The sequence below is a fragment of the Lontra canadensis genome, unplaced genomic scaffold (assembly GCF_010015895.1).
Source record: "Lontra canadensis isolate GAN:19392208 unplaced genomic scaffold, GSC_riverotter_1.0 scaffold106, whole genome shotgun sequence".
Classification (NCBI taxonomy): domain Eukaryota; kingdom Metazoa; phylum Chordata; class Mammalia; order Carnivora; family Mustelidae; genus Lontra; species Lontra canadensis.
This window is the reverse complement of record NW_022631100.1, coordinates 1,176,536-1,199,186: the sequence shown is the minus strand read 5'-3', so window position 1 is coordinate 1,199,186 and position 22,651 is coordinate 1,176,536. Positions and strand designations below refer to the sequence as shown.

At 56.1% G+C, this 22,651-nt stretch overlaps 1 protein-coding gene across 1 annotated transcript in view; it reads right to left on the bottom strand.

Annotated features, from left to right (window-relative positions):
- Window positions 1–22,651, bottom strand: part of CNIH3 (cornichon family AMPA receptor auxiliary protein 3) — an 88,156-nt gene that overhangs the window by 584 nt on the left and 64,921 nt on the right. Inside the window, exons 4-5 of the mRNA XM_032838808.1 lie at window positions 6,999–7,111; window positions 3,000–3,143 (exon numbers count right to left, since the gene is read on the bottom strand). Of these exons, the coding sequence (XP_032694699.1) occupies window positions 3,000–3,143; window positions 6,999–7,111 (257 nt within the window). The remainder of the gene's footprint in view (window positions 1–2,999; window positions 3,144–6,998; window positions 7,112–22,651) is intronic.

Genomic DNA, 22,651 nt, shown 5'->3' with positions numbered 1-22,651 from the left:
TACCGAGTCCCTCGGGTAGTAGATGTGATTGCTGTAAGTGCAGGGTGTTACCCTCACCCGCGTGGACAATCTGGCGGCTGTTCCTCCTTCCTGCAACTGTACAACAGGTCCCCGGGGTGGGGCGCGAGGGGTTCTCTTCCTGCCACCTGCCATGTATGCTTCTGTGATGCCGCATGATACCCCACTGCTGGGAAGATGCCTGTCACCCCTGCTCCGAGGACCGATGTGAATGCAGGCCCTCTGGGCACAAAAACGACATGGATTCTGAATTGGGTCACTCCCTACGTGTTGAAAACTCTGGTTTTTAACCAAATCCAGGCACTGAGCATGCATTAAGAGCGTGTGTCCTAAGATTGTGCCCCGACTCTACCAGGGAAGGAGTGACGCAACCCTATGCTTTTAGCAAGGGCTGCGGGCTAATTCTGCAACATCGAGGAACATTCCATGACAAAATATACCACTTTGCCCTCCTGGCACCAAGAAAACAATTACCTGTTCACATAAGAGAGAGGAAGAAGGATCATCTGAGAAAGGAAACCAAGGGAAGTTACTGTTTTATGTCTAACCCTATCCGGCTTCCGAGGCCCTGTGAGCTTCTCTGAGCAGGTCAAGTACCATCTCTGAGAACCTAATAACACCTGTGTCCACGGAGCATGACTGGCCGGACAGGAGTTGGAGGGTCTCCCTGCACTCGGGGTTGGGGGGGGAGGTTGCATGAAAAGCGGATCATTCAAGGTCACAGAGCCAGGGAGGGCAAGGCAAGGAGCCACGTCCCATGGCCAAAGCCAGTGCTCTCTCCACAATGACACCGAGTGAGGTCACGGGTGTCCTTTACCCGCTCTACTCTCAGACTTTCAGTCACTCATTCAGCATTTATTGAGCACCTCCTGTATGCCAGGCCCTGTTCTCGGTGCTGAGAGACAGTGCTGAGCGTGCAGCCTGACACCTGCCTGGAGGGAGCACAGAGCCAAGCTTCCATGATAACGAGGAGCTCGTGGGCTCCCAGTGTGCACCATGCTCCGGCCAGGGCACTGCAGACACATGGCGAACGAGACCTGCAGGGTGTCTGCCACCAGGCCGGCCGGCGAGAAGATGCTCATACAGGGAGAGGAGAAAACCTGAAGGAGGAGGCAGCTGTAACCTGGAGGAATGGGCAGGGGACTGGTGCTACTTCCCCCTCCTGGTTTGACAGATGGTTATCTAGAGCGGGCAGGTCACCCACACTGGACTAAGCTGCTAGTGTTCGCGTTCGTGTTAGCTAGGATCAATTCCAGGAACCTGTGCGCATCTCCTGGTCCACGGGGCACCTGCTGGGGTGGTTAGCACAGGACATGGAGAAGAGCCTGGACTCTGGGACCAGACAAACGCGTCTCAGCCTGGGCCCTGGACACATTTCTTAATCACTGGGAGGGCCTATGAAATGCCAACCCCAGGGTCCCAGCAGCTGTCACTTCAGTCCGTCACTGTGCTCAGCCTGGATACAGCTGTCCACGTGCGTGGGTCACCCTCCCTGCCCCCCATGAGAGTAGCCGGGGCTGACAATTCCGTATGCCCACAAGCCCTGGCTCTAAGGGGCTGGGAGTTCAGGAGCTGCAGATACACGGCCTTGGAGGAGCTCTGTAGAGCCCCAAGACGCCAGGTTCAACAAAGAAGGGGGAGTCCTGGCCACCACCCAAAGTCCCTGCGAGGCAGGAGGAGCAGTTCCAATTATGTTTAGCAACGAAGTAATTAGTAAATGCAACACAAAGGCAGAGCCAGACTGAACAAAAGGACAGACGGCCGAATGGAATGTCTGGGACACGATGTTTATAGGATGGTCACACTCAGCCAAAGGACAGGAGCCACCCTCCCCCCCAACACACACACACACACACACACACACACACACACGCCCGCCGCCACCTCATGCCCCAGGGTGGATGCCCAGCCCCGAAATCCTGAGTCAGCAGATCCAAGCCTAGGAATCCACAGTTTTCAGAAACAAACCCACCTCCCTCTGGCTTCTGATACAGAAAGCCCAAAGACCCCACTTGATGAGACTTTTCTAGATCTTTCCTGTGTCAGTCAGCAGTACAGATCCCACATTTGGGATCAGACTTAAGATGCACTATTAGCTGCAACATGGGAAAACATCGGACATCTGGGATTCCATCTCCTGATTGTTACTGTCTGGGCAATGAAGGTGTTGAGCCCCAGGCTGAGCTCTTGGCTCAAAGCACGGCTCATTTTTAAATGTGGATAAATGCAGCACCCCCCTCAGCCCGCCCCAAGCCGGGGGGGCCTTGCTAACACCCCATCCTCTACCCCATCCTCCTCTTCCTCGCCTGGGGATCAACAGCGCCCAGGAGGGGGCCCCCAAGAGGAACAGGAGGGAGACAGTTTAAGAAAAGGCACTCTGGGCGCCCGGCCATAGGCAGGCTGCTTACAGCCATCTGCTTCCCTGGGCCACTCTGTGCAGAGGTGCCGACGGGCGGGGCAGGGAGCGGGGCGCCAAACAATCACAAAGTCAGCACAGTTTCCTCATTAGCATGGTGCCGTGTAACATCGGGAGAACGTGAGTGTGAGCACATGAGGACCTCGTGTGCCCCTTCGAGACACACGACCACCCCTCAGGGTCTCTGTTCTGTTCCCCAGAAGCTCCCACGCAGACTAGGGGCTGCAAGGGAGCCAAGGGGCTGAGCTGGGGAGGGAGCTCCATGGGGAAGGAGTGACTAGTTGCATGTCACCAACCGCCTACCCAGAGGGTAAGGACAGTGCATTTCTCTGTGAGGTTCTATTGAGGTGCCTGCCAGGAGCCAGGCCTCCTGTAGAGCCCTCCACCCCACCCCACCCCCCTTGCCTCTGTGCACAAGCCCAGGCTCCCAACCGAGTCAGATGGCTGGCCTCAGACCCACATGGCTGCAACACCCACCCTCACAGCCGCCACCCCCCACGCCCGCCAAGAGCAGGAGGTGCAAAGCGCCTGCAGGACCCAGAGGCCCAGAGGGACAGAGACTCACCAATAAAGGTAGTAGAAGAAGGACAGCAGATAGAATGCCAATTTACACCAGGCCTCCTTCTGACAGTAGCTCAAGGTGTCCGCATTCATGACCGCCGGTGGGTCATAGGCAAGCTCTGAGCTGTCAGCCGGACAGTGGAAGTACCTGCAAGGACAGAGAACACAGCATCCTTGGCTCTGGGGCTCGGAAAGGACATCCGAGGGACCTCCGCCCTCTTTGCTGCCTGGCCCTGAGAGCCACTCCAGATACGGAGACCCTCCGGTACCGGGGGGGACTGCGCCCGAAGACAGAGCTACCCGCTGGAAGGAAACTGAGTCACCTGGAGGCACCGAGAAGGGCCTCCTTGCTCCTGTGGGCCCCTGTGGGTGTCAGCCCAGAAGAGGGATGGTGACACGAGGGGTGGCATTGCCACTGACCATGTTCTACCCTGGGTCTCATGCTGTTCTCCACACAGCTCCGCTTTTCAAATCCAGAATGCTAGGGAAGGGATGTCACATTCCCATGGGAGTGTGGTGGAGTTCAGACATTTTTCTTCTTGGTAGAAGGACCCAGAACAGCCAAAGCACATTGGCCTCGGCGGGGAGAGAGCAGCAGAGGGACCCAGTGAAGTGAGAGCACAGGGCGTAGGACAGAGGGAGGCTGAAGCAAGCTATATATATCTCCATGGAAACACCCAACAGAGGTCAGACTCTGGTGGTGAGGCTGGGCGGGACACGAGGGCTACCCCAGGGCTGACCTCTGGCCCCTGGCAGGGCCTCAGCGGGCTGTGGTCTGTCACTAAGTGAAGGAGGCTGGATGCCGGGCCAGAGAGAGGCCCTGAGCAGAGGACCCCTGAGCTCAGAAGAGCGCCCTGTCGCTAGGAACCTGGGCCCTGGTGTTCCAGCCCATCCTCACACCCCAAAGGACAGCGACAATGTCGGTCACCACAGGGTGCCAGGAGGACAGCAAAAGCTGGGTTCAGTGATGCCTGCCAGCTGGCAGGCCTCATTCCTTGCCTCTCCAGGGGCAGGTTGCAAACAAGGGGCCTTTGGTGAGACCTCGTTCCATGGGGCCCAGGGGGCCAGGCGGCCAAGCAGCTCAGTGGAGAGAGTCAGGGCTCTGTGGGTCACCGGCCACCAGACCGACCTTCCTCCAGCCTACCACTGACCCCTCCAAGCCTCAGCTTTGTCATCTGTAAAATGGGGGCAAAAATGCATTGAGACGACTGGGTGTAGGGTGAGATATGGGACCAGATGGATGTGCCCCGCTGCTTTCCACCAGCACCTAAGAAAGAGCTGGATCAGCAGGACAGCGTCCTGGCCTGGGCCTGGGGGGAAACAGGAGCAGAAACCCAAGGAAGTCCATGTTCAAGGACTCTGATTTCCAAAGGACCCTCTGCTCCTCATGCCTTTTCGTTTCCTGAGCACTTAGGAATTTCTGGAAGTAGGCTAGATGGTCAGACAAGGGCAGTCCCCACCCTGGGTATGAAGAGACCATAGCCACTCCCACCTCCCTCCTCCCTCTCTCCCCTCACCCTGCCCACGCCTCCCTGCCAATGGCCCCGAGAAGCCGGGCACCAGTCAGAGTCTCATAAAGCCACCATGTCTTTGATACCCGGGGCAACAGGACGACTGATCCATACAGAGGTGGGGCTGAACCGGGCCCTTCCCTGTCCTGACTCAGCAACCCTGGGGGTGCTTTAACCTTGTGAGCTGCCGGTCCCCACCCCCCACCCATGGATGAAACAGAGAAGGGACTGCGGCTCACCGGATTGTGCTCACCGGATTGTGAGGATACTGGGTGAGCTGAGCCCACACAGTCCCAGAGCCGGCAGGAAATACATTCCAACACCATGTTCCCACCTGACTGCTCTCCAAGCTCAGACCTCAGGGGGTTACGCTCACTCAAAACAGGACTCTCTCGTGGGTGCCTGCGGGACTCAGTCAGTGAAGTGTCCTCCCTTCAGCTCAGGTCATGATCTCAGGGTCCTGGGGTTGAGTCCTGTGTGGGCTCCCTGCTCAGCGGGGAGTCTCCCTTTCCCTCTGCCCCCACTCCCCCTGCTTGTGTCCTCTCTCTGTCTCTCTCTCTCTTGCTTACTCTCTCTATAGATCAAATAAATAAATTAAATCTTTATAAAAAATGACAACAACAGCAGGACTTTCTTGTGTAAGAGAGTCATTTTCTTTTCTTCCTAACCTGTGCTTTCTTCTGCCCCCGGTCAGTGGCGCCATCCCCTCCTTCAAGGCTGCCTCTGCCCCACCCCCTGCACCTGCTCACAGGCCAAGTTCACCTCCATGGACCCTCTCTGTCTCTTCCAACATCCACTGCTTAGTCACACTGGGAGTCAAGTTCCGTTCTCTCTTCCCCTGCGAGTCCATGGTGACCTCCTAATTCCAGATTCACAAGTTCACCGTCCTACCCATCTGCACAGCTGCCACCGGTTGCTTTCCTAAAACTCAGATCAGGCAATGCCACTTTCTCCCCCCAAAAGCTGCTGAGAGTTTCCACTTCCTACAGAATACGTTGATCCCAACTTCCCCAGCGGAGAGTTCCGGACCCTCTGTTGTCTGTCAAGCCTACATCGATTCACGCCCATTCACGTCTCCCCCAGGACCCTGCAGGCGGCCGCGCTGAACCAGGGCCCTTCCCCAACACACTGAGTGCTGTCTTACCTCCGAGCCTGTGCCCACGCTAGCCCCCCAACCTGCTGACTTGGCACCGTCCCCGTACCAGTCTAACTCACATGTTTGCTTCCCTGCGTGCCTAAGTGTGTTCCTCACGTCTGCTAAGACTCTGCTTCCTTGTGGCACTGGAGTACACACTCCTCGAGGATAAAGCTTCTGTCTCACATCCACATGGCAGTCCCCTCCAGTGCCCAGTATGGGGCATGCCTCCCGTGTCTGCTAGATGAAGGAGTGCGCGCCCCAGACGTGACAAACACAGGCTACATTTTATGGTAAAATGAGTGATGAGATGTTGGTGGGATGGAAGCTCTGGGAGCAAGGGGAAAAGGGTGGTTCGTTCACCTGCACAGCTGCCTTCTGTACTCCAGTCCCCCCTTCCTACGTCCTAAGTCCAGATGGTGACCAGATTTTACAGAAAGCCCGGATCACATGATCTGATGCGTAGTCTTGACAGAGAATAGAATATTTAAAATCAGAAGTGTCCCAGAAAATCCAGCCCATCTGGTAGGTGATTTTTTTATTAAGATATAATTCGGGGGCTCCTGGGGGGCCTCATCGGTTAAGCATCCGACTCTTGGTTTCAGCTCAGGTCGTGATCTCAGGGTCACGAGATTGAGCCCCAGGTCAGGCTCCATGCTGGGGGTGGAGCCTGGTTGGAATTCTCCCTCTGCCCCTACTCTCTCGCTGTCTAGGATAAAAAAATCTTAAAAAAAAAAAAAAGATACAATTCACATACCAGAAAGTTCACCTTTTAAAAGTATACAATCCAGTGATTGTTGGCATGTTCACAGAATTTTCTGGCTCTCAGTAGTATCTACTTCAGAACCTGGTCACACCCGAAGAAGACCCCGTACCCCTTAGCTGTCCCCATCCCTTCCCTTCCAGCCCCTGGCAACCACCCATCTACTTCCCTTCTCTTTGGAGTTGCCCATTCTGGACCTTTCCCATAAATGGCCTCTTGGGACCGGCTTCTTTCCCTTGTCACCCATGTTACGGCATGTGTTGGTACGTGATTACCTTTTATCACCAAATCACACGTCCTTGCAAGGACATACCGCATTTTGTTTATCCATTCCCCTGTTGACAACCGTCTGGATGGTTTCCGTTTGTGGACGATTGTGAATCATGCAAAATCATAAGATTGTGAATCTTAACACCAGTCCCTTGAGGGACAGGGCCGCCACCCAGGAGTTGCTGGAAGATCGGGTCTCCGAAAGACAGGGGAGGGAGGGAGGAGAGGCTTGGGGCAGCTGGTCTGTTTGGACGACACTGTCTCTGCAGGGCCGGCTGCCCACGCAGAAGGGAAGAAGCCCAGAGCAGTCCCGAGCAGACTCACCGCCAGAAGTGATAGAAAAGTAGAGGGATGTTCAGCCCCAGGGTGAGCCACTCCTGAGCACACAGGAACATGATGCAGAAGAGGCTGTGGATGGAATATTCCGGAAGCACCAGCTGCAGGGGGAGCAGAGACACAGGCCTGCATCAGCGGGAGGGAGAGTCACTCCTGCCCCACAGGCTGCCACCGTGCTTCGACCCCGAGGCTGCCCTGACACCATGGCCCAGCTCTGCTCTGTTCTCCTCCTTGGGGTCCCAAAGTCATGCTTCCTACCCAAGTCCAAGGGACGTAGGCTCTCAGCACCCTACTTACCAGAACGGGGCACTTGCTTCTGGGGTCACCCCTGCATGGTCACAGAGGGCGGGAGGAGACACCCCCAGAGGGTTTCCACGGTTCTGTAACACCCCTGCTCCTGGCTTCCCGGTCCCTACGTACCCCCCTCTACAAACTTACACTCCTACAGCAAACACATGTATTTGTTTCAGATGGAGGCAGACTGGGACAGCATCGAGAAAGAGCATTTTGCTGGATGTGGGTGAACTGGGAGCCCACGAGAGAGATGGCAGTGATGATGGAGGAGAGAGAGAGGCCACCCCAGACCAGGAAGGGGCCGACGCTCGGGGACCAGCAGGAAGACTGATCTCGCCAGCCCGCACGCAGCCACATGAGGGTAAATGGTGAAAAGAGCTTCAAGTCATGAACTCCCCAGGGTGTTTAATAGAAATCAAAGTTGTAATGGAGATCACAGCGACTGTAAAGGAGAAACCTGGTCCCCAGGCCAATAAATTCACCCCTAGAGGGACATGCACCCTCTTCCCCCTAACATAGGAGCCCATATGCAACATGAATGCCTCCTCACTCCTTGAAAAACCTTTCCAGCCAGCCTTCCAGGCTCATCTCCAATGTGAGGTCACTGCCCGCTGCTGCGGGGACCCAGCATGTGGAGCACTGAGCCGAGCGCACACACTGGCTGGGAAGACCTCACCCATTTCATCCATGCCCCAGCTTCTTCTGTCACTCCTCCTGGTCTGATCCCCTGCCCAGGCCCTCGTCCTGGTGGACATTTCCACCTGGATACTCCCCAACCACCCCCGTTCCTCCCACCCCTGCAATCCCGCCAGCTCTGGCTCCTCCGTGGTGCCCGTCCCCTCTCCGCTCTGCTTCCAAATCTTGCCATTTCTCCTTCACATGGACTTGTGGTTGTTTTCCGCTTTCCCCAGCACCACCCCTGCTGGTCTGGGTCCCGGCACCCCTTCCCGCAGCCAGGGCAAGAACTTTCTGGCAGGTTTCTGTCCTTGCACTCATGCCCACGGTCTTGGAGGGCCGTCCTCTCTCCCCCACACACACCTCTCTGCTTAGGTCCTGAATCCACAAACGTGTTTTGGATGTGATTTTACTCGTGTTAGAAGTGGTTTAACTGCATTTACACGTCTTCCCGTTCGCTGGTGTAGACCTTCATTCCTGGCATTAGCTCACAGAGATCTGTGCTGACTGCTAGCCTGAGGACTCGGGGAGCGGGGCACAGTGATGCCGCCCCTTTGTCTTCACTGCGGGACGCCGGGGTGCTCTCCCAGCCTGCACACAGGGAGATGTGACGGAGCAGAAGAATGGGACCCGGGAGACAGGGGGAGAGGAAGATGGTGAAGAGCGGGCCCGCCCCACCTCTGTGCACCTGCTCCCGCCCCCTCCGCACGTCCCAGGCAGACGGCTGAGCTGCCGGTGTAAGCGTGCCTGGGGCCAGACATCCTGGGACCGCACACGGAAGCCACAGGGAAGGTCCCACGGCTGAGTGTGGCCACAGGGAGTGGCAGCCGTGAGACCCATTCTCCGGGGACTCAGACAACAAGCTTTTCAACTGTGACCACATGGGGCTAAAAATACCAGCCCAGGATCTGCAAGTGTTAGGTAAGGTCTGGCGGTTACATAATGGCTACTGCGCGGTGCTGAGCGAGGCAGCTGACCACACGGGGCCTTCCCTCCCTCATCTGTAAACAGCAGCCCTGATGGCCTACTGGCAAGGCTGCTGGGGGGACCCAGCTCCTCCCCGGCAGGAGGCTGCTCTCAGCGGCAGGGCAGTGTCGGAACGGGAGGCGCGCTGTGATGAACGGGGCCATCACAGTCACCAACAATCACATGCCAGCTGACCCCAACCTCGGGTGGGTCCCTTGTCACTCTTACCCAGGACCGATTCGGGTTCCCGGATTCTCCACTCAGGCTCCTCTGAACCGCAACCCTACCCCTGCTTAAACTAAGCTCCCAGCTTCCCCCAGCAGGGACAGAAACCACACCTGCCTCTCCCACCGAGAAAGCCCAGCCCTGCCTGTTTTCAAGGACACCGGGCAAGGACATCTTGTGTCCATCTGCTTTGGGGCCGGTGGGTGGGAAAAGGAAGGATAATGTCCTTTCATTTGATTCCCCCAAAACAGGAGGCCTCCTGGGATGAGCAGGAGGAAGCACCTGTGTCACTAGTCCCCAGGTGGGACCTGCACCCCCAGTTCACTTCAGGGGTGGGGCCGCGGGAAGGAGGGAAAGGTTCGCGTGCCTGGGAACCTGGACTTTCGCTGACCTGGAAGGCAAAGAGAAAACCACCCCAAGTGTTGGCAGGACCCTTCTGAGACCCTTTGCTCAAGGGAGGCTGCTTTCTCTGCAGTAACTCTGGGCGAAGGGCTCCTCGAGGGCAGCCGGGCAAGAGCTCAAGCAGGCTGGGGGCTGGGAGGAGGGAGCAGCGTGGCCTCCCTCCAGGGCTCTGATCCCTCGTGCTGGGGCCTGGCGCGCCGGCCTCAGCTGGCTGGAGTAGCTGGGACTCCCGACAGCTAGGCATGGTTTGGCTGACCTGAGTATTGCCCGATTAATGGTGCTAGCCAGCTGAAGCTTTTGACCTCCTGGAATGTGCCCCGATGTCCACCCAATATTCTAAGGGGTGAGCGGATGACTGTGGTACCCAAGTGCCCAGCACAGGGTCACCTGGTCTAGAAATGTAACTTGAAAAGCCACCAGAAACCAGTCGGATGCGTGCTGAGGCGTGTCCCCAAGAACCCTGGGCCTGGCTCTGAACCCCGCACAGCCAGCAGCAAACCCTGGTGCCCATCCTGCGTCAGGGTCAGGGCCAGAACCGCATGGCTGCTCCTGGGGACCGGGCCCAGCCTCCAGGGACTCCAGTCCACGATCATGTCCCTGTGGGCCTGTTCTGAACGCCAAGAGCTCAAGGAGAATCAGAGGGAGACAGCAAGGAAAGGACTTCCGTGCTTGGGTCCCAGCATGTGAGGACAGAAGTACTTGCCTTCACTGGGGAGGCGGGTGGTCAGCGAGGGCACAGAGGGGGCCCGGGAGCCAAGGGGCGTGGTTTCCAGCCCATGGGCCGCCCACCCTCTCCTTCCCCCGCCATCCCTGAGCACATCTTATGCAAACCAGGGGAGTCTCTGCGGCCTTCCTGCCCACCCACATGGACTCACTTCTCTGCAACAGAGGCACAGGGAGAGAAGGTGGGGAGCAAACCCATACCCCTGCTGCCTACTGCTCCTGGCTCCCCAGCGTGTGCACAGACTAGTTCACAGCTCAGCCTGGAGGCCCCAGCTGACCAAGCTGCACCACCTCTCCCACGGGCTCCAGACATGCCACAGGCTGCTCGGGCTCCCACTCACCCTGCCCCGGCTGCCACAGCCACCGGGTCCTTCCTGCCCTGACTGCTCCTAGGACCAGCTCCCAGCCCAACTGGTGGCTGTCGGCGCCTCTGGCCTTACTGCCACTCCCTGTGGGTCCTGCCCACCTGTCATACCACCTGTGGGGACATCAACCCACTAGGGAAACTCCCCATTTTGATCCAGAGGGAAGTGTGCATGCCCAACCCCACGAGGAAGAACGTTCCTTCCATCTGAATTCATAGGGGTCTCGGCTCTTTCTGGAGGACAGGGAAGCTGGGAACAGATGGCTCACACCAGCTGCTCCTCCAGCCCCTTTCCTTAAGCCTCCCGCTCCTAGCAGGGCTCCTCGAACCTCAGCGGGGGGTGTGGCTAAAACACACACGGCTGAGGCTCACCCCCAGAGGTTCAGATTTCGTAGGCCTGGGGGGTTCTTTCCCAACCAGATCCCAGGAACCTGCTGGGAACAGTGCTCCTCACAGTGCTCCCGGGACCAGCACCACCAGTGTCGCCTGGGAGCTTGTGAGAAATGCAGAATTGGGGCTCCACTCCAGACAGGCGGAAGCAGAACCTGCAGTTAACAGAACCCGCAGGGGATCCACGTGCACATTCAAGTTTGCGAGAGGGCCCCTGAGCACGGACTTTCATAACAGGGTCCGCCCGCCACCTGCCCCAGAATGCCTGGAGCATGCACGTTAAAACGCAGATTTCTAGGTCCTACGCAAGTCTACCCAGAAAGACTCTCTGGGCCAGGAATCTGTATTTTTTAGGACTGGCCCAGGTGATTCTGTTAAACATTGGAGCTGAGGTTCATAGACCAAGGGCTCGAAGAGGACACGAGGCAGAGGCTTCCTTTCTGAAAACCTGGGGTCTCCTTCCTCACCCCCAACCTCCAGCGGGACCATCTACACTCTCGGACTCGAGCCCTGGGCAGGCAGCCTTCACAGGTAAGAGCAGTGTGTCCGGCTCCGGGCTCCCCCAGCCTCTACTTTGTGGGAGAACACTCTGGAAGCAACCCCCAGGTTAGCCCTGGCATCTTCCGGGGATGGGGGACATCTCCCTCATCATCCTTCGCCACCCAAACGCCAACCTCCCATCCCTGTTCCTGTTCCTGGCAGGCTACCCACCCCCCAAACCCGGCTCCTTTCACCAGTCTTCCTCCTGTCGGGGGGCTTTCCAGTTTGGGGAGAGGCCTGGTCCCTTTTATGACCAAGCCTCTGGGCCCCAGCCCTACCCCGCCCATACCTCCCCAGCTGCCTCTTGTCACCGTTGTCTTCGTTGTCTTCGTTGTCTTCTTGCAGCTTCCAGACACACTTAAATTCCAAACACCCCTCTGCCACTTCCTCACACACGGTTACCAAGTACCTAAGAGCCTGGCGAGGGGGAGGTAAGAATAAAAGCCTTCTCTCGAATAATACCACACTTTCAGAGGGACACATGCCTGGGAATCCAGGGAGATCTTAAGTCACACTCCGATCCCCACTCATTCATTCCTTTTCTTTAAGCCAGAGATGGTGGGAGTGGGAACTGGGGTCAGGATACAGGGAGTGATTAGGCAATTGCTCAAATTGTCTGAGAGGAGAGACGCTAAGGGGGGCAGGGGAATGTTCTAGAAGAAGGGCAGAAGGGCAAGGATTTCACAAGCCTGCCTGCTGGTGCTGGAGAGCCCACTTGCACACTCAGCAGATCCGTATTATATGCACTGGCCAGGCATGAACGCCGAGCAGTCTGGTGAGTGGAGACCGTGTCATAGGTGCACAGGGTGCGCGTGGAGCCTGGACCACCACCGGAGGGGAGCCAGAGCACAGCGTGCAAGCAGCTCCATGCAGGGAGAGGGGAGACAAGACACACGCGTTCTGGATGCACTCCTTGGAGGGAGCCCAGCTGAGGTCCCGAGGTTGCTGCTCTGGGGAAGGCAGAGTGTTGGGCAAAGGGCATCCCCATGAGGCCCTGGTGTCAGCCATCACTGTGGCTTGAGAAAGTCACATTCTTCTTTCCGTTCTGGAATGACATGACCTACAAACCTCCCCTGGAGGTGAGACGGAGACTTCGTACCAGCTTCCTACAGCTCAAGACAGCGGGGAATGGCCGTGGAGAGCTCTCCTGACCGGGAAAGGCCACATGACAGCTAGGGGGCTTCTGTCTTACTATTGTTCTAGGCCCCGAGCAGAGAATGTGGTGCACAGTGGGCGAGTCAGTCTCCAGGTCAGAGTCCCCGTCATAAGGCTCCCCTAGAATCTAGGCTCAGTGGCTAGCCATGCGCACCCAAGCTGCCCCCGAGCCCTGGCTGAAGGCAGGGAGCCCCAGCTCTCCTCCTGACTCCCGGTCCTCCCCATGGGACGCTTCTGTCCCCAAATCTCTCCTGGAACAGGCACCACAGACAGTTTCTTACTAGATCGAGGAGGCTGGTAGCAGCCTGGGGCCTGAGCAGCACATACATTCCCAAAGGAGAGCTTTTTCCAGATAAAGACAGACGATTATCCTACTTAACAGCTCTGAAGTGTGTTAATTACCTATTAGCTCCAGCCGCTTGGAGACTTTATGCTCAAAACGAGCAAAGGAGGCTGAACAGGAGAACAAGTATGGGCACCTGGGGAAGGAGAGCTGTCAGTCCTATTTCCTGCGTGCCCAACAGCACCCACATGGGGAGGCGGGCTCAAAGTCCCAACCCGGAGCCCTCAGGCAAAGACAAGACCAGTGAGCAGTGCCCTCCAGAGTGCCGGGCACAGGGTGGTCTGAGTTCAAGCACGGTGACCCCTGATCAACACAGGTCGAACCACCCAGGTCCACTAAGACGTGGATTTCTTACAGCACGGGGTGGTAGAGGTATTTCCTCTTCCTGTCTTAGCGGCATTTTCTCTAGCTTGCTTGACTGCAAGGATACGGTATATAATCTGACGGATTTCACAAAGGTTGGCCCCCCTCAGCAGCCCCCAACGCCATTCAAGGGTCAACAGTGCACACAAATGTGTTTTCCGAACTCTGGCAAAGGCAGATAGTAGCAGGACTGTGCCATACTTTACCGGGAATTTGAGCAAGTTCACGTTTTGGAGAAAAGGCAAAAGAATATGGTAACTCCGGCTTCCAGGAAGGGCTCGAGTGGCAATATCTTGGCGGAAACAATATTTGATTCAGGAATGAGAGCTGGACTCTAGACCTGCCCATCCCACGTCAGAACCTTGGGTGAGCTGTTTGAGGTCAAGGGTGGTCAAGTTTCTTCATCGATAACATGGGGCTAAGAACGGCGCCTAGGAGAAGAGGCATCTGACCCGCACGTTCCCACACATCTGCGGGTCATGTCAGCTCAAGTACTTTGAGTTTTGAGATTTTGAGCAATTAAAGTCTCTTGAAAATTAAACCAATGTGTCTTCCCTTTCCTCTCCAGTCCATTTCTAGTGCTTGCAAATTTTTTTTTTTAAATCCTCTCCCTACGTGCATTTCTGTCCACAGAAAAGCCATCACTGTCCATGTCACCATTAGCTACTCTGAGGTCCTAAAGCTCTCATGCCCCTCAGGAGTGACATCCTCACCACCCACCCCACCGAGTCCCGCATGTGTCCATGTGTGTGTCTCCCTGGGTCCCTCTCCATGCAGCTCCAGCAGCACAGCACCTGGTAAGCACCAGCAAACTCACCACTTGCTCCCTAGACAAACGTGCGCTGAGAGCCTCCTGAGGGGCTCAAACATCGGACAGGCACTGGAGGTACCGATTGTCGAGCACCGCACCATTGCTCCCCGGGCAGGTGAGAGGGACCCCGGCTGAGGAGCAGAAGGTGCACCATACTTAGTAGTAAGCAGGCCTGAACAACGGACAGTGGGGAAACCGAGGCAGGCACGCAGTCCCACCGCACAAACAGGACACACGGGGGCTAGTGCCAGCCTCTGCCACCTGTCGTGGGAGCGACGGCCACTGCTTGAGGGGCTGGCCTCCCAACTGCCCCCTCAGCCCAGCTCCCAGCCCACTCTTAGCAGGAGCCTCTCCGCTCCACCCTGCAATGCTTCCCTGCTGCTTCTAGAATAGGACCCACTCCTTACGATGATCTCCATGGCCCTATATGACCTGGTCCCCCTGCCCTCCTGAACCCTACCCCACATCGCTCCCTTGCCCACTCACTCAAGCCAGACTCATCCCCTTGCTGATCCTCACACCCAGCCTGCCTGTTGCTACCTCAGGGCCTTAGCACGCACCATCGCCCCTGACCTCCTCTTGACGGGCTCCTCCTCATTCTGGAATGCATGCACAGTCACCTCCTCAAAGGAGCCCACCCCTGGGCCCAGAGTTGTTCTGTTCAATTCTCTTTAAGTGCTTCACAGAACCTACCATCACTGTCTGAACATGTAAATCGCACATCTGGTTACTTGTCTACTGCTAGATACTCACGACTCCCTCCCTGGCTCCTGGACCTGCGGCTGGCACACAGTGCCACTTTGTGCTGAGTGAACGGTCAGTGTGTGTGCAAACACCATGATCACCACCCTGAACTGATTGCTCAGTGCAAAACCTGCACAGCTGTCTTGGAGACACACACGGTGCTGACTCCACGGTCACTCAGCAAGCATCGGGGCCGGCAGTCTGCCTCTCACACCCACAGATGGGAGTCCCAGCCCCAGCCGGTCCTTTACAGCACCTGCAGCAGGTCCCAAGGGGTTGAGTAAAGCAGAAGGGGTGCAGACTCGATCACGGCTCAGCAATTTGAGCTCAGAGCGTCCAGGGCGGCAGGTGAGGCCCGGCAGGAGGCCCGGCCATGAGACCGGAAGAGGTGAGCAGAGACTTCCATGACTACTAATCCCCACTTCTGTGACTCCTACTCATTCACTCAACAGTTACCATACGTGGGTCCCATGTGCCCAGCGGTGGTGGTACAGCAAGGGAAAGAGCCGTCACCCCATCTGTAGGAAGCTTCCATCCTGGTGTGGAAAACATGTGCTGGGAGAGGCAAGAATGTGACACCAGGAGCCGCAAAACCAGTGGTCGGTGGCCTGGGGTCTGGGGGGAGGGCTGCCCTGGCGGACAAGGGTCATCTTCGGGCCTCCCTCCTTCTCTGGAAGGTCCGGGCAAGAGACAGTGGCTGTCAGGACAGGATAGGCAGAGGGGACAGAGCCACCCAGAGGAGCTGTAAAGATAGGAGTTCCCACCTGGTCACTGAGAGCCAGCGGGAGGGAGAGGACAAACCGTCACTCCAAGGTCCTGCACAGCGGTCGTGGGCTCACACACGGGAGGAGCACTGGAAGGGGGGAAGTGTTCTGGGGGGCCGTGAGCCCAGCATTGGCCTGTGTCCAAAGAGTCTGGGATGCCCCAGGCTGGGCACATGGGTCGATCCTCACAATAGGGACCTGGAGGCTGAGGAAACGTGGCAGAGGAAATTCGGATGCGGGGCCGGAAGGCACTGAGCAGAGCAGGTGGGAAACAGAGCCCAGCACTGGGCCTGGGGCCCCCCAGCGTGCAGGGCGAGGGGAGAGGGAAGAGCCCATGAGTGTAAGGAAGGGCGGCAGAGGCCGGCATTGGGACAGGCAAGTTCCCACGTCGGAGGAGAAAGGACACTGACCTCACCGGGGAGGAAACGCCTACTGGCCTGGGTCACCCACATTCCCGCTGCGTACCTGCCGCTCAGACACAGGTGTCTACGAAGGGCAGGCCTGGAAACGTGCTGGGGCCTAGGGTCTCCTTCCCCAGGTTTGCTTTCGCAAAGGCACGTGAGCATCACAGATGACGCAGTGACCGACCGGTCCTGCCCCTCACCTCGGATCAGTGACCCGGTGAAGATCAGTTAGTGTTAACCCCTCGGTCAGGGCACAGCCCGGACATGGTGTGGCAGCTGGAAAAATCTATGAAGTTTGGCAACAGGCTAAAGCATTCCGGAGTTTTGCAAGGTGGTTTCCAAAGCAACCTCAGGGACAAGATTCTAGAACGCTCTATTTTAAAAACACCCAGCTGATCATCAGAAAGCCAGAAGCGAAACAACGAAATAATAAGGTACACATTGGCAATCCTTATAAAGATGAGCATGTTCTCAAAACGGGAAATAATTCTGTCTGTGAGAAGTATTTTGACCCCGGAAGCAAACAGGCTTCGAGTTGATGCCGCAGAGGCCGGATGACCACCTGCATTTTGCACAGAATATTAAAACTGAAAGGTCCCCTGTCATTGGTGTCTTCTCTCAACTCCTGGGCACAACACACATTCCCTCCAACCCTCACACCTTACCACTTGTGCAGAGACTGTCACAATTCCGCAAGCCACGTCCTGCCAGGGGCCCAAGGCCAGATGACTGCGGGTGCCATCCTGCCTTCAGGAAGAGGACAATCCAGCAGACAGAGATGCAAACACAACCCAAGGCAGCGGGAGATCCTCTCGTGACTGTGGGGTTTCCTCCACTACTGCACATCAGAATCCTTGGGTAGAACTTTGCTAAAATACAGATTGCCAGGCCCCACTTCAGAATTTCCAGAGGGATCTGTAGTTCAAATGCTGTGCTCGCTGCTCTGATAAAGCAACCAGGTTTGGAAGCAGCTGGTAAAGGTGAGGGGGGAAGAGCTGACCCAGGCAACAAGACAGGGACGAGTGTCAGGGGGCGGCTGTGCGTCTGGGAAGGTCACGGCGCTCCCACAGAGGGAGCACCACCTGGTTGGCCCGAGGCCCAGGGCCAAGCAGGACAAGCCCCTGGGACAGGCCTTGGGGAGGGCCATGAAGCTGGGCAAAGGCTCCAGGACAGGAGTGACACACACACACCAGCGTCGGCAGAAACAACCCGGCAGGGTTCAGATGGCCAGATCAGCACAAGCAGGCATCTGGTTTCAGAGAAATCAGTGAGCAAAACTGGGTCCTTAAAGAAAAGGAGTAAAGCTCTACGCTGGAGGGGTGTTGGTGGTGGGGAGGGGGGCGCACAGTTGACTAAGCATCCAACTCTTGGTTTTGGCTCAGGTCATGATTTTGGGGTCCTGGGATTGAGCCCCGCGTTGAGCCCCATGCTCAGTGGGGAGTCTGCTTCAGATTCTCTCTCCCTCTCTCTCACGGTCTGTCTCTCTCAAATAAATAAATAATGTAAAACAAAAACAAAAACAAACCCTAAGTTGGTTGCAGTAGGAATGAAAGGCAAGAGACAAAGAAGCAGTATTTAACATTTTTAGATGCGGCTTTATTTCAGAATGGATTGTAGGTGGCTCACCAGCATGCTAATTAATCATGACATGTTGGTCTCTGTCCGGCTATATTTAGCAATACCTAGGATCATGTGTGATTTATTTGTCTTTTTAAACACTTTCCCTGTGGCTTTGTTCCATTTCCTCCTTTGAAGGAAACGCAGTGTTGTGACAACTCAGCGGCAGAGCATCCCCCGTGTGCTAGACCTGCACACACGCCACGGGGCCCGCGGGACCAGAGAAGATGCAGCCTGCGAGGGGAGTCGAACACACAAACGACTGCAGTGAACGCTATAGGACGGAGAAGGCAGGGGGTATTTCTTGTTTAGTGGGTTAGAGAAAGCTTCGTGGAAGAAACATCGGAGGTGGAACGAAAAGATAATAATTTAGCCATTGGAGAACACTCCAGGCGGTAAAATAGTGTAAGAAAAGACACAAAGAAAGGAAACCACTGGGATGCCTAGGTGGCTCAGTCCGTGAAGGGTCTGCCTTCAGCTCACGGGCTCCCTTCTCAGAGGGCAGTCTGCTTCTCCCTCTCCCTCTGCCGCTTTCCCTGCTCATGCTCTCTAATAAATAAATAAAACTTTTTTAAAAATAGAAAGGAAATCACAGGGCAGTCTCACACATCTCTGTTCACAGGATTTGGCACAATCCCTGGCACGCAGTGGGAACTCAATATTTGCTGGGTGAACAGAAAAGTGTTTGAAAGGAAGTAGATTTCCATAAGGTGAGGAGAAATCACAGATAGCCTGAGAAACGTGCTATGTCTTGGTCATTTGTGTTCCAACACTGGGACCCAGAGCAGGCTCTGGGACAAGGCAGGAGCACCTGACCAAGTTTGGCCAGATCATTAGCACAGGCTAAATCTGGAAGGAGGGCCGGAAAACAGACCAAAGGCCAGGGGTGGGGTTGGGGGTGGGGGATCCCAGCTAGTAAGCTACTGCAAGAGTCCAGGCAAAAGAAGACGGTCTGAGCTCTTAAGGAAGGGACTTGGTGGAGGAGGGTTGCCATTCATGAAGCACATGGGAAATAGAACCCACAGAGGACAAGTGTGGTATTATGTCTGAGTGACACGGAAGACAGTGTCTCCAGTAACCAACACGGGTCAAGCCGGCATATTTATGGCTGAGTGAAGGGTGAAATCAGAACCCTTCAACCTCTCTGCCTTCCTGCTTCACCCTATACAATGGGAGTTCCCCCCAGCAATTTCCACATCTTGGGGAAGCGCTAGGGAGGAAGCCTGTGGCCTGGCTTCTCTTGCTCCTGTCCCCAAATGCCACACATTCTCTGTCCATGCCTGCAAGCATGTGGCAGGCACCTGAGGTCAGGACCTAGAGCTGCCTCCGCCCCAGCACAAGCCTGGAGCCTGCCCCTGTAGGGCACTTTCTGTGTGTGTCTGTCTCTCTCATACATGGACCATGGCCGTCCATGCAGCTGGCAGCATGACACCATATTTTAATCCTCATCTAGACTTTTGTGTCTGTTCTTGACTGGGACAAACCCACAGAGGTGGAGAAGTGTGGTTCTTCAGCACTTCTAACCCCAATGCAAGATGTAGAACTAGGTACAGGAGCTCAGCAGATGGTCAAGAATGCTAGCCCAGAATTCCAGAGGGAGAGAGCAGGAAAAGGTACAGTCTGGGGGCCGCTGCAAGCTGACTGAGGACAGAAGCCCCAGCCCTGGGGAAGGTGAGCCCCGAGGAGGCAGAACCTTATGCTCAGAGGCACAGGGTGCACAGTGACTGGGGAGGAGAGGGTGCAGGGGGTCTGAGGAACGTGCCTCCCATCAGAAGGGTCATCTGTTGCTCAACCCCAGCAGAGGGCTACCTTAAAAAAAAAAAAAAACGTTCTAGTATTGATAGATCTTGTGACCTTTTCCCAAAAGCAAGCTGAAAAACCTGGATTTTTGTGTAAATATTTCAGATGCTTAAAATATTAAGTGGGTTGAAGAAGACAAATGTGCAGTCCATATAGGATCCACAGGCTGCTGACTGCAACACTAGTACAGAACAGGAAGAAAACGGGGCCAAGGGCAGAACCCAAATGGATACCGGTGTCTTTGGAGTGGGCCTGGGGGCGTTAAGGCAGACAGAGGTGCATGTGCGTGGGACAGAGGGAACCTGGAGTGCTCTTTTGCCGGGTGGCCAGAAAGGAGGACATGACCAGCAGCGTCATGCTATGGAGAGGCATGGGGTGAGAATGAATGCATCAGGCTATTGGAGTTCGTCGTCAAGACGTCACTGGTGACCTTCAAGATATCAGTTTCTGTGGAATGAAAAGAGCACCTGTCACCTGCAAGCGATTCTCAGATGAGTAGGAGGAAGTGCAGGCCGCGCTGTTTGTGGCTCTTTCCAGAATCTGGCAACATATGAACAAAGAACAATGGGGGCAGATAGCACAAAGGGTTACCAAGGCCAATGACATTTTTAGGACAAGGAAGACAAGATGTGTTTGAAGAAAGAGCCAGAAGGTACTCAGGAAAGAGACAGCTAGTCCAGACACACTCTGGAATGAGCTGGAAGGAGACAGAATGGAGGGAGCCCACGGAAGGGGCGTCCGGCCAGTGTGGCAGGGAGGGGCCCTGAGAGAGGACTAGAGACAGGGAGCCCAACACCAGCACCCCACTTACCCACAAGCACACAGGGTCACTGCTAGGAAACCACAGGAGAGCTGGGACACTTAGGGGAGCACAGAGAGTCAGGGCACGCGATGGGGTGGCACAGGCCATGGGGCTGCTGGAGGCCAGCACCAGCTGTAAGCAGGAAGGCACAGCCCGGCCAACACATAAATGTTTTACATGGGAAACAGGACACGAATTTCCCTAACGCCAGCCTCCCAGTCCCACCCCTGCTTTTCACACACCAGGGGGACCCTGAAAAACCACCCCCACTCAGGATTCTCCGGAAAGATCATTGTCCTGTAACAAAGTACAAAGACTACTTGACAAAGGATACTTGACAGGATCCTGAATTTTTTGAAAAAAAAAAAAAAAAAAAAAAAAAAAAAGCTATAATAAAGTCCTTTATGGGGAGGAGTGGAAACAACCATGAACTATAATCAGATGTCATCATCGGTGTCCGTGGGCACGGCCAGGGGTTGCAGTTATGCTGTGGAATGCATTTGGGGGGAAGAGCTGTAAGGTGTGCAACAAAATTGTCCAGGCAAACGCGGCCGTGCTCTGCACACGGGGCAGGGAAGGGCAGACGAAGCCCAAGTGGTCTTGGTGAAGTCTGTGGGCACGCGTCACACGGCTCTTTCCACATGCCCTTACACTTGACAACCTCCTTCCGGAGAAGTTCAAAGTCCCCATCCAAACCTCAGCACCACCCTGGAGACTCAGAGGGCGGGGCCCAGCCTCAGAGTTCATGAACCCGCCAACAGGGGACTCCTGCGTGCAGGCGGGGCCTGACCTCTGAAACCCTACCCCTCCTGGCTGGGAGTGTCAGGAGATTCTGGGAGCGAATGACTGGGTACCCGTGCACCCTTAGCAGCCCTGCGCTGGGGGCGGGGACCTGGGGCGGGGGGGTGGGCAGTTGGGTGGGCAATGTGGATCAGGCACCAGCCCCGCTGAGCCCCAGCGGCCAGGCCACCAACGCAGCCGAAATGCATCACTGAGCCTGAATGATGAAGCCTGTCTAGCAAAGGGTTTCACACTGGGCTGCACATTACGGTCACCCCGGGGAAGCGTTAAAACTCCTGACACCCAGGATTTATTCCGAACCAATTAAGTCAGAATCTCTGGGACAGACAAGAGTTCCTAAAATTCCCCCAGTGATTCCAGTGTGCAACCAAGTCTGAAAACCGGGGTCCTAAAGAGCATTCTGCTGGCGTTAGGTATCACGGCTGATAATTATGTGGGCCAGGCGAGGACGACGCCCGGCTTCCGATTCCCTGGTTCCTCGGGGGTCTTCCCCAGGTTGGCAGCCTCATTCGGGGAATCCCTAAACCAGCTCTTGAGCTAAGAATCGAGGTTCTGACGCCATTTGTATCTTGAAAGATAGAAGCTCATCTTTTTCTCATGAAACATAAACATCCCTAGTATTTTTACACATGTGAACTCCCCCATGGTTCCGCAGGACCCCGTCAGCTCTCCCACCACCGACGGCGGGGTCTACACGCAGCACACCGCACTATTGAGGTGGAATGAGGCAAGGACCTTCGTATCTCCTCCACCCCAACACACATGAGCGTGCGCATACACACGCACAGGTGCACACGCGTGCACACCTGCCGCACTCAAAATGTCTGAGTTCCTGCAGGTCTGCTGGCTTCCTACATCAGCCCCTGATGGGTTCCAAATGCTCTAACTTGGGGCGCATGATGGATGGCCGTCAACAGCAGGGTACCCATCGTGCCCTGGAAGAGACCAGGGTCTAGCGCACTGGACCCTGTATGTGGCCGGTACACCTGCCGGGGGTGTGCCTTCCATGGAGTGCGGGCTGTGCCTCCCACCACAGCCACGTGCATGACATCAGCGCGTGCCGCAGGGACATGGGGTGGGCGCCGGGCAGGAGAACAGACGGTCTGTGTGCTGCAGGATGTGAGTGACATCCCCTGTGCAGGAGGAGGACACCCCTGGAACTCCCACATGTTTCTGGTCGTGAAATAGGGGTGGGCGCACACCCTCTTCTCCCCCGGAAAGAGCTCTGAACCGGCCTGGGAGAGGTTCTCTGGAGGTCAGTGTGAGTCCTGCAGTGTCCTGAAGACGCTGGAAGCCAGCAGGGGACTTTGTGCAAAGCCTAGAGGCAGCTCCGACCAGCAGTGTGCTTCTGCAGGACCAGGACAGAGAGTAAGCTGCAGCTGGCAGAAGGAAACTGCCTGGAGCTTCCAGCAGAGTCCCCACAGCCTGTGCATGAGAGGAGCTGAGGTGGGGGAAGGG